Source organism: Haemaphysalis longicornis, unplaced genomic scaffold, assembly GCF_048455015.1.
Source record: "Haemaphysalis longicornis isolate Haplotype H1 unplaced genomic scaffold, Haemaphysalis longicornis Haplotype H1 scaffold_7, whole genome shotgun sequence".
Lineage (NCBI taxonomy): Eukaryota > Metazoa > Arthropoda > Arachnida > Ixodida > Ixodidae > Haemaphysalis > Haemaphysalis longicornis.
In genome coordinates, this window is record NW_027526422.1 from 14,689,573 (window position 1) to 14,704,238 (window position 14,666).

The 14,666-nt window shown below is 47.9% G+C and overlaps 1 protein-coding gene across 3 annotated transcripts in view; it reads right to left on the minus strand.

Annotated features, from left to right (window-relative positions):
- The window catches only part of LOC144144572 (neuronal acetylcholine receptor subunit alpha-7-like), a 178,685-nt gene that overhangs the window by 22,489 nt on the left and 141,530 nt on the right, over positions 1-14,666 (minus strand). For all 3 annotated transcript variants that reach the window (XM_077676081.1, XM_077676080.1, XM_077676083.1), the window contains 2 exons: positions 9,255-9,449; positions 1,652-1,738 (listed from right to left, as the gene is read on the minus strand). In XM_077676081.1, the coding sequence (XP_077532207.1) occupies positions 1,652-1,738; positions 9,255-9,449 (282 nt within the window). The remainder of the gene's footprint in view (positions 1-1,651; positions 1,739-9,254; positions 9,450-14,666) is intronic.

The window sequence follows — 14,666 nt, forward strand, 5'->3', positions numbered from 1 at the left end:
CATGCTTTTTGTTTTGATGTCTCACTGGCAATGGCGCACCATTAGGCAAATCTCCGCTTAATGATTAGCAGGGAAATTTATGTGCTCGTTCTTTAGGATTGCGTTCTGGTTTAGTCAGTTTCAGTGCAGTGTACATAGGAGGCAGGCTTGAAGCGGGTCACGTGTTTCATGGAGAGGCATGAGTGAGGGTCCCCGGTGGAAGCCATGCTTTGGACCCCTGTGCACAGCTGGGCTCACTGATGAAACACGCGCAGAAAATTGCAGAGCAGAGGACGACAACACAGCGACGACACGTCGTTATGAGAGCGCACTGACGCAGAACTGACTCCCAACTTTTTATGTTTACCGCTCCGTGCATTAGATATTCGGGAGGACTTTCAAGCATAGTTTGACCAAAAGAGAACTTTGCGTATACGCACTCAATTAAGTGAGGATTAGATGAAACTGTTACCACAAGGTTTAGCGATAGATATTGTGCTTCGCTATGACACGTCATAAAATTGACATCGTGCCAGGCTGGAAACATTGACTTCTTTGACACGCTGGTATTAGCCACCAACGAACGGAGTCTTTTCTCAGGCTGCTTATCTGAAACATTACACCCACACTGACAGAAAGAAATGAAAGCCTTAGTGCCGTTTCTTTATTCGGTGGTTATGCAGCAGATGATGCCCCAAAGCGTCTAGGAAATGTCAGAGCGCGGGTGATGAGTAAATGCGCGCTTGTACGATCACATGTCCGCGAGTACGAGGTAGTGGTCTCTTTGCTATTTGACTGGGCGTATACAGAGAGAACACCACGTTCTTGCGAGTGTTACCACTTTGTCAGCGTCCTCCGCTCTACCATTCCCACCGAGGCCGAAAGGCAATGATGAGACAAGGGGTGGAGGGTTCGCGTGGTCACAGCTGATCGGTGCGCACCTATCAGAGGCAGCGTGTCTGAGGTGGCGGGAATTTTGTCGCAAATGAGCAGCATGAAGACGATCAACGAGAGCAGAATGGTGACGCCTGCAAGCAGAGAGAGGCGACGTCCAACTGAGACGCGGGGCCTGGACACCGGCTTGAGCTTACGCTTCGCACGCCCGCAGAAGGTCACGCAGCGCCGAAGCTGCGCTGGCTGGCCCTGTCGTGCTTTCGCTGATTGGCCAAGCTAGCGGGCCTTCGCTTACGCGGCACTCACGGGAGAAGCATACTAGCCGCGGCTCCTTCTGCACTCAGAATGACCGTTGCGTCCAAACACTACCCACAGAAACTCTTTTTGGTAACACATAGTAGACGAAAAATTACTTTTGTGTTTAGCAGTGCTGATGCGTCTAGTCTTGGAACTGTTTCTTTTTCTCAGAAAAACAAAACGTGTCATCACACAGTGCACGCACGAACATGAAAAAGACAAAAACATGAACAACACGGTCCACCAGAGCTCTAGAGCACGCTAAAAGTGGTAAACAAAACACCCCCAGCATTGAACAGGCAACCAGGAAACGCCACCAACGCCAAACGATGCAGCTAGAGTTAGGGCAAACCGAAAACCTAGGGCCCCGGGCAGTCTAAAAGGTGCACCAGACGGGGCCACCACCACCAGCGGAACCATGCACCAGGCCGATATGCGCCCGCTGTGCCCGTCCAGGAGGTCGGGGCCGGTGTGTCCGCACCTATGATAGAGACGGCGTCGGAGGTCGGAGGCATGGTCTCGGCAAGCTGGAGCATGAACACCGTCAGGGACAGCAGGATGGTTACACCTGCATTGCGCAGCACCGGGACAAAAGGCAGCCACGTGGTTAGAGCCGTGCACGTGGGGTCACACTGTGGTCAGGTGCGTCCACGGCGTCCCCGGGACGTGGTGCTGTTCCATCTAAGGAACGGAAATCTACCTTCTTGAAGGTACTGCGTTTAATTTGATAGCCGTTAAGGAGAAGGAGCCTTATAACATGGTCACATGCCCCTCCGGCGCCGAAAGCAAGATTTGCGGTACCCTGGTCGCCGCAATGCCTACGGTTCGGCGCCGCATTCGTCCGCCATCTGAAGAGTGACTACGGTGCGGCGACTCAATTTGACGTCAATTCGACATGGCTGTAAACCTTACTGTATGCGAAAGGTCCCCAGGTTACGTGAAAAATAAACTATTATGTGCACATTTGCGGTAAAAGACGATAATTTCGCGGCAGTGATCACGAGCAAAAAGCAAGGGATTAATAACCTAACAAGGTGTTCGTACACACCCGTAAATAGCACCCTATAGCCATAGTATACGCATGGTACTGTATATTATAGTTATCTGCATGCGTTACTGGAGTGTTAACAACAGGAACGTAGCTGCGTGAAAGATCAAGCTCAGAAAGTTGCACCCAAAATTAAGTTCTAACATTCACAGCAAAGACGCCACAGAACACTCAAAAAAAGATCACATAGCCAGTTTTCCCCAGTTAGAATACTTATGTTAGTAACAAGGCTTCCCACGAATTATGTCAGGCCTGGTAGCATACAAAAAAAAAACACGCATTTTGCTTTGCATTCCACGTCAACTAACACCCTCTTGAAGTGGTCAATGCCACCCGGCATCGAACGCAATACCGCGTATTGGGCAGCGTACCGCTTTTGCCCTTAAAGAACACCGAACATGAAACTGTACCCGTTTCCAAAGCGCGCGTCTGAGCCCGTTTTGTTGCCGGTCGATCCTGGTTGAACTTCGGGCTTACGGAGGCGTGATCTCTTGCCTCCCGCCGTCAGTCCGGTCTCCTTTTGTGAAGACTTTCTCGGGCCTCCTTTTCGGCGAGTGAACCGACGGCTGAACACCGCTTCCGAGGTGGCGATAATCAACCGCGATAGAAAAAGCGGTCGAAGAGGAGAGAAAGGGCCTTGGCGTGTCTTAGACTGCCGCACGCTACCTCTTCTCCCCGGTCAGGTGACGTCGATCGATTTCCAACCACGCCTTCTCTGGCGCTCCCAACCCCACCTTGTTGCTTCGCAGCCCGTGAACAAGGTTCGTCCGTTGAGCTGCTTTAGCGAGCACTCGCGGTTGGTTTTCCTGTATTGACTGGTATTACTCGCACCATCGTCGCCACATCTAGGTAAGGGGAGTGGCAACGGCTGTTGCTCCCGGCGCAGGAAATCAGTCGCGGATTTGGCAGCTGGGGCAGCGGATTACACCGGGGCCTTGAAGGCTTTTTGCTGTTACGCGTCACGGAGCAGATCAACACCAAAACCAGCTCTTTACAGAGCCCCGTCAAGCAGCGCAACATCCCCTCACCCCTGCTCCTTGAGGAGGTCGGTCGTCCCAGCGTATACCTCAATATAAAGGCAGCCCTGTGTGTTAAGGTGAGCGGGTTCCTGACATTCAGCGCGACACAATACGCGTGGGGCGCCCCGCTACGCTCATACCCTATCGCTCCAGTGCTTTACGTTACTAGTAAGACACCGACGCTTCAACGGAAGTATATCCCACGTCGCTAATGGCGATTAATTGAATTGTGAGACGCCCACACCAATGGTGTTGTCTGGGGTACTTCCGTTCCCATCTACGCAGGCTCCCCGCCGAGCGCGTTGATCGTACCGTCCAGTACGACCACCACATGACGTTCGTTTTGCATTTTCCAACTCAAAAACGCTACGCGAGTAGGTTCTAAAAAGCGCGTGTGAAGTTGACCTCGCAAAAGACGCGCGAAAAAGCCGTATCTAGCATTGACAGGGTTGCCAGGTCTGGGGATTTGTCGCCAAACTGGCGAATTTTCGATAACCGTCGCGACGGGAATTTCAATGTGGCGACTTGGCTACTTTCTGGGTCCTTTGAGCATTGGTGATGTTATATATTTTCTGGCCCTTCCGACAACCCGTTTCCGCAAAAGGCCTTTTATGACCTTTCAGTTCATTTCAGCTGACGAGACAAACTAGACATACAAAAAAGAACAAAGAATTTGGTGAATGACAGTGATTTCGCAAAGTCTAGCATAGTTCTCAAAAAGTAATCATTCAAACACCACACCACCATACAGCGCTACTTACCGGGAAAAATAGAAATTTACCTTGCTCTTTTCAAATTCTGGCCCCTAATTTTTATAATCAGTGTCAAAGCCAGCAAGCAATGCCATTGGTATTAAGGGCAATGTTTCAGTGGTTTACGGAAGCGTGAGATTTCATGCAGAGTGGTGGGAAGTGTGTAGGACGATGTATAACAAACACTGGAATGTAAAGAGGCAGCGAAAGTTGCAAAACATGGCGTGCAGTAAACGCCAGTTCTAAGTTATTCGTATTCTTTGAATGGTCTACCTAAACTTCAAATTTTAGCTTTTTGTAGACGATGGTTAACCGCTGTCTCTTTCCGCCCGATAGCAAAAGAATAAAATGTACAATGCGTGATAGGGTTTTCTACCTTCCGGAATTTCTGCATTTTTTTACGCGATGGTAATCAAAAAGTACTTGCTAACATCGCCTTAGTAGAATGGTGACTTTTATGACTCCTTTTCCAATATTCGCCTTAAGGTGACGACATTTTTGGCAACTTTCCGCAATTTTGCGGTGACGTTTTCGTCTGGGAACCTGGCAACCCTGTCCAGAAATAACGTGATCTCTCCCACGAAACTGAAGCTGGAGCCAATACCTGCCGCATGCAAATTATACCAAATACGTAACATGAACTATGACAGGTGCAGGGATGGAATCGACGGACGTGTACTGATAGTTAATCTATTTAACACTTATTATACGCTAGCGCCACGAGGAACGCTGGTTTTGGGGCTCTCTCTTCCATAAAAAGCGACCTTTCGGAGTTTTTATATTCCCCGCCTGCCGACAGAGGCGACCCGGGGCCGCGCATGTCTGAAAAATTTCCTAATTGACCACGTGTCATCTCAAGAAGGGCTCTGTACAGTTTCCCAAGAAGACATCGGGATCCTGCTCTCATTCGCAGTTCGAACAGCTTCGACTTCCCGGGATGGGGTCTGCTGTTATGACCCTAGTTTATCTGTTTGAGCTCTTATTATGTACAGTGCAGCTCTTCCTTCGTTACCTTCTGTGGATGACACTGAGATGTGTGTGCAGATGCCAAGTGTTGTTCATAGTTTACTGGCATCTCTGCTCAGCGAATCAACCGAAGGGGTGTAGACCGAGGTAGCATCATTGTCATCGGCTGTGCTCCCGCCCACATACACACGCTTCTTCGGAGTCTTCGGTTTAATATATTCCCGTAGGCGTTCCGGGAAGCACGAGGCGTTTGATTTGAGCCGAGCGCACAAAGCCTCCTGTGTGCTGTGTTTTCCTTTCGGACCCACGTTTGAGCAGGCTTTTTTCTTACAACTGCGACATCGTGTTGCGTAACCTAATTTCCTAGGGCTTTATTCCCTGCACTCTGGAGCGCCTGTGACGACCCCATGTTCTTGAAAACATTTCTGCATTTTCCTTCATCTTCACTTTGCCGTCTCGGCAGTGTTTTTCGCAGACTAAGTGGATAGCCGGGGTGGGCGTTTTATTTTACTCATATGGAAGAAGACAGCCGAAGAGAGAGCGCTAAGCGCGTTCCATCGTTGCACAAAGACAGTGAAGGCCTCCCTTTCCCGTCGATAGAAAACGAACCGAGAGACAGGCATAAACAAAGCAGCCGCAATATCAGCCCTCCGGGAGAGCTTCGCGGAAAATAGGCACTTTTGAAATAGTGTTCCATACAGCAGGTAAGCCATAAAGCCATCTACAAAAAGCCTCCGCCAAGGGGGCTCAAATCTCCCATGGCTGTCGTCAGCATCGACCCACGTGTGCTCCTTCGCTGTGGCTTCGTCGGGAATATACTTTTCCCGTCTCCGAGAACTATGGGCTCACATCGTGTGCTCTCTCGCCCGGCTCTTCTTTGGCGAGAACCTCGGAGAGTAGCGACCCTCTGTACTCAAAAAGGAACGAACCGGGAGAAGCGCGCAGGCTCTTATCGCCAATCATTCGCTGACGCCGCTGCCTTCCGCGGAGGCCGTCAAGTGGCGCTGCGTCAAAGACCTCTTTCTTAGCGAGACGATAGGAGACTTGCCCAGAAAGGTTTCCCTTACGCCGCTCCTAACCCTTTGTGAGAAAACGTAAAGACGAGGACTGCAGGAAGACGTTAGCACAGAAAGAGGCACCGCTATCGTTACGAGCTCTCAACCACGCGGAAAAATGAAACGCCGCATTGGGTCCGATGCGGTCATTTATACATTTGATGCTGAAATAAAGATGGCTTCGTTAAAGGCTCACATAGTTCAAGGAGTACTGGGATACAGACTCCTAAGGCTCGTACTATCGGAGGTGCAAGGGAGAAGCACCGCAATCGGCTTAATGAAACGGCGGCCACGAATGTTTGGCTTCGAAAACTGGCTAAGGCGTTGCACATTTCTTTTGATTACACAGAAAAAAAAAAGGCACAGGGTCACCACAGGAGTCACGTGGTACTACGGCATTTGTTTTGTTTCTTTTTAATTGTTTCCTTCTGTGCTCTGCTTTTCTGTACTACCCGTCGCAGAGGCGTCGGGAGCAATGCTTTGTGCTCCGCACAAGGACAATGATTCAATTCCAGCACTCGGGCACTGTATTTTATACTATGGGTAAATACGAAGTCCAAGCCGAAGGTTTTAATTTGGGAATTGTCATGCCGTACGTATCGTTCCTATAGGTTGAATCGCGTTTACCGCGCTTGATTTTCGGGCTCTTTGTTACTTACGCTCTGCAGGGCAGCTGAAGGTGTCACAAGAAAAACGGACGTAAATGTTTTCTGTGCGCTACACGTAGGGAGTCACTAGCAGCATATAGTTGCCCATGTCGCCTTGGCCACATCAACAGCGCCGCTCACGCGGCTAGCACTTGCGGCAACGATCGGTTGCAGCTCGAGCCGAGTGCTTCAGTCAGCGTATTTACGTTTTGTTTTTGTTGTATTTGGGCACGTACGCTATGGTACGAAACAATCTTTGTCTTGGTCTTTTGTTTTTGATCTCATTTTATCTTGCGTGTGACTTTATTTGGTGACATTCGAATAAGAGTGCTGCGTCGGTTTTTAAATTTCTTTCTACATGGGAACTTGAGACATGGAATGCAATAGCCATTTAACTTTCGCATGTAGCCCTTGCATTAGCTGTCGAACGCTAACGTTATTCGTATCCAATAAGAATGTCCAGATACAGGACCGCAAACACTAAAGAATAAAAAAGGTGCAATGGTGGCATATACCAGGATTGGCTTCAGACTGTGAAAAATGTTAGTTTATTTCAACGTAACTTAAAGGGTCCATGAAGACAAAATACAACTTTGTTTAACTTCAAAGAGCTAGGCTTCAGTACCTCACTCAGCTACATTCCAGCCACGAAAGACGTTTTTTAACCGATAAAAACGCACGAAATACTTAAAGGAGCACTGACACCAATTTCCGGCGTTAATATTATTGCACAGGTCGCTTACTTCACTCAACAGAATACCCTGGCTGAAATATGAGCGGCCTGCGACGCGAAGAACATAGTTTAATTGGATCTCATTTATCGCGCCGACGGAGCAGCGCGCGTAGCGGCACTCAGCAAATGGACATCAGCGTGACATCACTCCAGGAGAGGAAAAAGAAGTGACGCGACAGCATTCGTCAAAAACATGTGACGTCACTTCACGCGCGCGGCCCCACGAGCGGCGAGCGGGCGCAAAACCCTCTCAAGTGGGCTCCGGTGACGTCCGCAAAAAGCGGTGAGGTCAAACCGGGACTCTGCAACATGCGCCGTTCGGGATGAAAGCGCGGGAATTTGAAACAAACGATTTTCAGGCCGTTCAATGTAATTAACTATCGCGCGCTGCAGTATTTGAAGTGCTGTTTCAGGCTCGCCAGACCATTAAGCATCGATAAAAGCAATAAAGGTGTAACATGAAATTTTCGTGTCAGTGCTCCTTTAAGAACTTTCAAATTTCGCGCCACAGTGACGTGTAATGGGCGCGAGTGACTTCATATGGGCCCGCACGAAAAACATAATTTTTAGTGTGTAAGCTGCACGTTAGCATTCAAGTGATTCGACCAAGCGCAACTAGCGGCCTTACTACAATTGTCCAGTCATATGTCCTGGCGATTCATTAGCTCGGCCACCGTCAATCGCCAAAACAAGATTCTGTGACGTCATGGAAAAGTTGCCGGAAACTGGCTAGCGAGTCGCCAATGCTTTACACGTTTTCTTTAATATCTCCGTCATTTTTTCGAAGTTTGCGATGAATTGGTATCATTGTTATCAGGACAGAGCAGTCTTTCTAATGAACCAAACTTGTATTTTGTCTTCATGGCTCCTTTAAAACAGCAAAAATTCGGTGATAGAATGGTACCGATCTTTGGAGATGCTAAAAGAAGTAGCAAGATTTTGTGTTTGGAGATAAAAAAAACTACAGAAACAAAAAAAATTAGAATCTTCTTCAGGGAATTCTGCGCTTCATGCAGCTCGCTTGATTTGAAGCATAATAAAAAAAATGGTCCAGCGAACGAGTTAAGCACAGGACTCGTGCTGCGGCAGAAATTGTCGAAGCATCTTTATTAAAAAAAAAGCGAGCGCTTACGTCAGTCAAACTTCTATTGCATTGTACTCCTGCGAAGTAGGACGTTTTAAGGGGAAAAAATGCTCTGGAGTGCTGCAACTTTCCTTTGTTCTAGTCATTTTATGTACAAAGTACCGTTAGCTATACTTCTACATATCCCAATTCTTTAACATCGGCGGAATCGTAGTGCTTATAATCGCACGTTTGATGAAGTATAGGTTATTCTGACCTTTGCGGAACTCGCACGCAGTGCCCGTACGCCTGTCCATGTTTATTCGTTTATCTTCACAGCGTGGGAACCCATAACTAGCAAGCCCAACATCACGTTTTACCTAGGTACAACACTGCTTTAAATTCGTTTCAGTTATTATTTACTTTTTTTTTCGTCTGTATCAGCCAATGTACCGCCACATGCCCTACCAGGTTGATCAAAACGCCAGTTGGTTGTGTCGGCGTTAAGCGCAGTTTTTCTACTTATACTATGACTGTTTTTTTTTTTTTTTTCATTTAACTGTGGCACATTTTCACCAACAATCTGAAGTAGCGACCGCCGCATCGTGCACGGCTGGCATTCTCGGTCTCAATATAGAGTCCCTCCCTCATTCCCTCCCTCCCTCCCTCCCTCCCTCCCTCGCTCCCTCCCTTTCTCTTTCTCAATTTCGGCTCCCATCTTTCATAGCTTCGATTTCGTCTAGGCTATAATCTGAGGAATGCAGAAGCTTCGAAGCTCGAATACAAGGGTGGTTTCCTTACCCAAGGTGAGCCTCTCGCCGGTGTCGGGGGGCAGCGTAAAACCGAGCAGCGTCATGGACGAAATAAGCACACAGGGAATAATGAGGTTGAAGCCATAGTAGAGCGTGCGCCGGCGGATGTGGATCGTGTACGTGATGTCGATGTACGGCTCCGGGCAGCACGCGTACTCGCGCACGTTCCGGACGCCCGGCACGGCTGCGACGGAGGGAAAAAAAAAATCAAAAAGCTTGATGAAGGTAGGCATTAGAGAACATAGCTTAGGTGGTAGAGGAGGAGGGCATGCAAGGTGCTATGTTAGCAGAATAGTTGGGGGCAAAGGGAAGGCTTGTGAGTAAGGTTTAACATCTTTGTCAACCAGAAAACGTTGATGGCTTATGTACACAGTAGCGTGGTTTTCTGTTGCCCTTCAGACTCAAGACGAATAGTCACTATGGCGAGTAGCCATAGCGGAGGTCGGTCTAAAAATTCGGCGCCATAGTGGAGGCTCTTTTGTTCTCCGAATGATAAGTGGCCGGAATTACACGGCGTTAACAAGAACGACACAATTTTCAGATGGTGATCTCTGGAGATCGCTACTACAGTTTTGTTGAGAGGAAATTGTTTTATTGAGGTTAGGAGGCCATATTCCCGGGGGGTGGGGGGGGGGAGGTAAAAAGGTAGGGGAAAAAGTAGTTCAGCCGATGCTCACTGTTCATACAGTTATCTGCAAAGGCTCGCTGTTCATATGGGTTCGCAGTTCACTCGTTCTTTTTTTTTTTTTTTTTTTCACTTTTCACACATACACCGCGCAGATGGAGCGTGTATGGTGCCCTCTAGGGGAGTCGGACAAGCTGCATCACCATTTCGAAGAGACCACTATCAGTTTTGTTGCGTGCGTTTTAGCGGAGAAAAAGAACGTGGGTAGAAGCATGCGCATACTTACGAACAACTCTATACGGAAGGCGCCACGTCTCTCAACCTTTCAGCTTTCGGTACTCTCAGTAACGTTCTTGACCAACACTAGAGTATATGGCGCATAGGATCCGCCTCAATTTCTCAAATTCCTTCTGGCTTTGAAGGCGACAAAATGTTCCAAGCTATTTTATGCAAAAACAAACTTTCACTCGAAGAAAATATCTGTTTTTCCGTGTCATGCTGTGGAACCGCGAAGAAAGCACACTTATATAAAATGATGAAGACGGCATTATTTTCTAGTAAAAGGCCCGTTAGGGAGTAACGGAGTAATGACAGGCACGCGAAAAAAACAACTTAGCAGCTAAAACAGTAACCGAACGTCAACAATAGAATTGGCCAACGGGGAAGTAAAGGAAAGAAAACTATTAAAAACGCATACTGCGTGAATTCTTTGTTTACGACAGCGGAAAGTTTCGTTGTGGCGTCGTGAATGTAAGGGGAAAGAGAAATCCGTGAAAAGTACCTCCGTGAATATTTTTTTTTATTTCTTTAGGAACTAGCCAAACTATATTGCGAGCGGCGGACACACCGCGAGACAGACTCAGAATCCGAGATCGTGAAAAACCTCTTGCCGTATATCGTCGACACATAAACTAGAGTCAGAATCCAAGACCTTGACAAACTCCCAGCCACACATCGCCAGCGCACTGCCGATTCCGCACTTCAGACGAAACCCGCACAAATTGAATTCGTGTACGGCAGACCTTATCGTTGAGTCCCGGCTCCGGCTGCGCTATGAATAAATACATATACTGACCGAGCACCCTCTTCGAGCGCGGAGGGTACCGACTCAATAAAAATATCGCCGCAGCAAACGCCCTCTCAACCGACCAGTGAACGGTTCGTCCCGCTTTATTCCGACGGCTGTATGTACAGGGGCGTCTTTGCGCTTCCCCAGCGATACCAGTTCACCTTCTTCTGAAAGGCGGCATTACAATGAAGTTTTATTTGTGGCTATGCTCAGGCACAGCAGCAGCCCTGCTCTCAATAACTACAAAAAGCACACAGAAAAACCACTCGTTGGCTTCCGAACGCGGCGAAAGGAAAAACTTTTCTTGCACTTGCCTCTCACTCGCGCGCGACAAAGCATAGAAGCGGTGTGTAGAAGTGGAAAAGGCTGGATTTAAAAGGTGCTTTCGGGGACTGCTCATGCCCGTCGCAGCTTCGCGCTCTTCCTAGCATTTGTAAAAAGTAGACGCTTTCCCAGGAGGCACTTTTCGCAGGGCGGCGGATCCTTGCTCTCTCTCGAAAATAACGCCGAGGTAGAAGATTCGTCGCATTAAAATCGGCTTGCGCGTCAGCCCGCACCGCGGACTCCCTTTTGATTTTCAATGGGAAGCGTTCTTTCCGCAGACCCCCACAGCTTAACTTTCTGGCCTCGAAAACAGGGCTTTAGCATCGCCATCGAGGCAAAAAAGTCTGAGATCACCTTTAAGCACTTCTGTGTTGTGAATGTGAGAGAGAGAATGCCCAGTTGAACGCCTGCGATGCCTTGCTCCCATTTCGCGTTGTCGAAGTGCTTTGTAATCTTGCCGCTTGAGACTCATTGCTTTGCTATCTGCTTTAAAGGAGCCATGGAGACAAAACACAAGTTTGGTTCATTTCAAAGATTGCCTCGTTAGAATCATACTGACACCACTTTTAACGCAAACTTCGCTCAAGTAAGCTACATAATTAGGAAAAAAGAGAATGGCCATGCGACGCTAGCTCGTTTCCCGCAGCAGAACCTATGATGTCACACCAGCCAGCTCTGCGATTGGCGGAGGCCAGCAAAAACAAACTCAAATTAGGAAGAGCTTATAAGCTTGCCGAACGAGCCCCTTGCGCCGAAATGTAATGCATATCCATTTTACAACGGTAAGAATGGTGCGGTAAACAATGAAAGTTACGAAAATACACGTAAACATAGAAGTACCGATGCGCGCTGCTGTTGTACAATACATAAGCTTGTTTTAGCCACCATTCTTACCGACGCGTTGGCCGATTGGCGTAAGCGACGCTGCCTTACGTGACCCTGTTCGTCAAGCATACCCCATGTTTCACAAATCGATTACTTTCTACCGTAACAAAAACAACCCAGGTCTAAATACGGTCAAAAAAAAAAAAAAAAAAGCAACGGCGGGCAACGGTGCGTGACTCAGTATGCTATCGCCATCTGGGAGGTTCTACGGGAAGCAAAGCTGCGGAGCCGAATGGCGCCGTGGAAGTGCTTTTGAACGTGCGCAGTTATAAGTTCATTGCAGACGCCACCAAAACATGCGATTTTGCGGGAGAATCAAAATTTCAACCTAAATTGATTAATTTCTCAGTGAATACGGCATTATTTGCGGCCGCGCAAGCGCTGGGGACAATATAAAACACGAAATCTTTCGAATTAAACAAACTTGTCCTTTGTCATCATGGCTCATTTAATGCTTTCGAATGGCTTCTGTCTGTCTCCCACTCTCTGCGCCACTGCTCGTTCCTGCCGCCGTAAAATGGGGGAGAGGACCCAACAGTAAATTTATCTGCTTGTCTATGTTGGCTCCTTCGGTTGCGCTCTTCGCTGTCTTCATCTCGATCCGGTGCACTAGCTTGGGCGACCAGCTCTCGCTGCTGCCAAGTCTAAGCTGGTGGAGTGGAACGGCTTTCGCTCTGGAGCGCTTTCGAAGAAGCCACCTTTTGCTACTCCCGAGTTTAAGCTGGCACGATAGAGCGCCTCGCGGAGTGGAATGCTCCCTAAGAAGTTGCTTCTGTTGCGGACACCGGCTTTTTAAAGCAAGGCTTAGAATGCCTCACTTATCGCGTCATTCGTCGCGGATATCACATTACAGAAAAGCCAACTTTAAACAATGGGTTTCCCAAAAAGAAACGCTACCCGTGGCCAGAATCGAACCTGGGTCCCTCTCGTTATGAAGCCGAGCTCTGTGCGATTGCGCCCTCCGGCACTGTTGAAGCAGTTTGGATTTTGGACTTTTTAAAGGTTGCATGGGAGAAAGCTTTGTATTTTAACCACCTTTTTTTCGGGGAATGGCTTTGATTTTTTTTTTTTCAATGGGATATTCAAAGCATTCGCGTCTAAAATTACTAATAAATAGGAAAGCATGTTTTTCTAGTATTAACACTGATGGCACTAGCGTATGAAGCTGGACGGGAGGATACACGAAGACACTTATTCTGCATATGAAAAATTAACGGCTACAAATACCTATGTTTCAGCTATGAGCTACACATAAATCTTACGGGGCTCTCATGTCTGCTGTCATCACGATTCATTTGTCAATGACCCCGAAGCAGAACAAAAAATTAACGAAACTAGAGGAAGATGATTTTTAGTACGCCCAATGCATCCCGAAGGTTTCACTTAGAATTCTGAAGTGATTCCATGTGTAGCTATTCTTGCTTTCTACTTTTTCTTCCTTTCACGTTCTCCCTCTTCGTCTGAGGGGGGACAGGTGTGCATCCCCCCCACAAAAAAATGGACGCCATCCCGCCCTGCGAAAGTGGATGTTCAGCGCAGCTGTTGTAAACCACTACACATGCTGATGGGGGAGGGTATGAAACGTTCCTCGTTGTCTCGGCAGGCTTGTCGCGTGCACTCGGCTTCTCTGGCGGCAAATGCTGGGCCCCGACGCATGCGATCGGCGTCTTGGGCGAGAACTGCTGGGTACTGCCTAGGCTGACGCATGCGGTGTACCTGGAATGAAGTCAACCCACTCGCCTTTCGAGAGCAGCTGCAAACCTAATCTTAGCCGGAACACATGGGGGTGGTCCCAATGTGCACCTGCGTCTTATCACCCATCATGCTGTTTCGATGCCTGTTTTGTGGTTTTTTTCTTTAGACGAATACACAGCTTTAAGCTGCATGCCTTATTAGTCTGACGCATGCGCTCTCCTCGTCTTGGGCGAGAACTGCTCGGTATTTCCAGGGTTTTTTGTTTACGACACGAAATTTTCGGTCCAACGAGAGGATAACAGCTTCGCTGCAAACAGTTAATATTCTGCCCCTGACTGGTTTTAGTGCCCTGTTCCTAGTAGCGATGTTATCTTTCTGTTCTAGTTTTGCAGCGTTGGTGCTGTTCGTGTAGTACGTAGCCTAACCTTAACAAATACAGTGGCTGCTTGCCCTCACTCGTCCTTGCCCCCTTCTTGGGTTATGTCACTTCATAGCTTGAAGTTGCCTAAAGAAAATGTTTTCTAGATGTTGCAAGGAATACTGCATCACAATTCTAAGAGACGGGATGTCTGCCCGTTTATTCCGAGATTAGTTCCAAGTACCATAAGTCAGGGACCCCACATATTCTCCCTTGAGTTCTCTACTGTTAATAATGCACAAGCTTTGAGCAAACATTTGGGTTCTGCAAGCATGGATAGAAGTTAGCAGTAAGAGTTATACAAGGCTTACACAAAAAAGGGGGCCGCTTTTTTTTAGTATTCCTTACAAAAGATTCCAGTTCAATATTTGTGTTTAGTAAAATG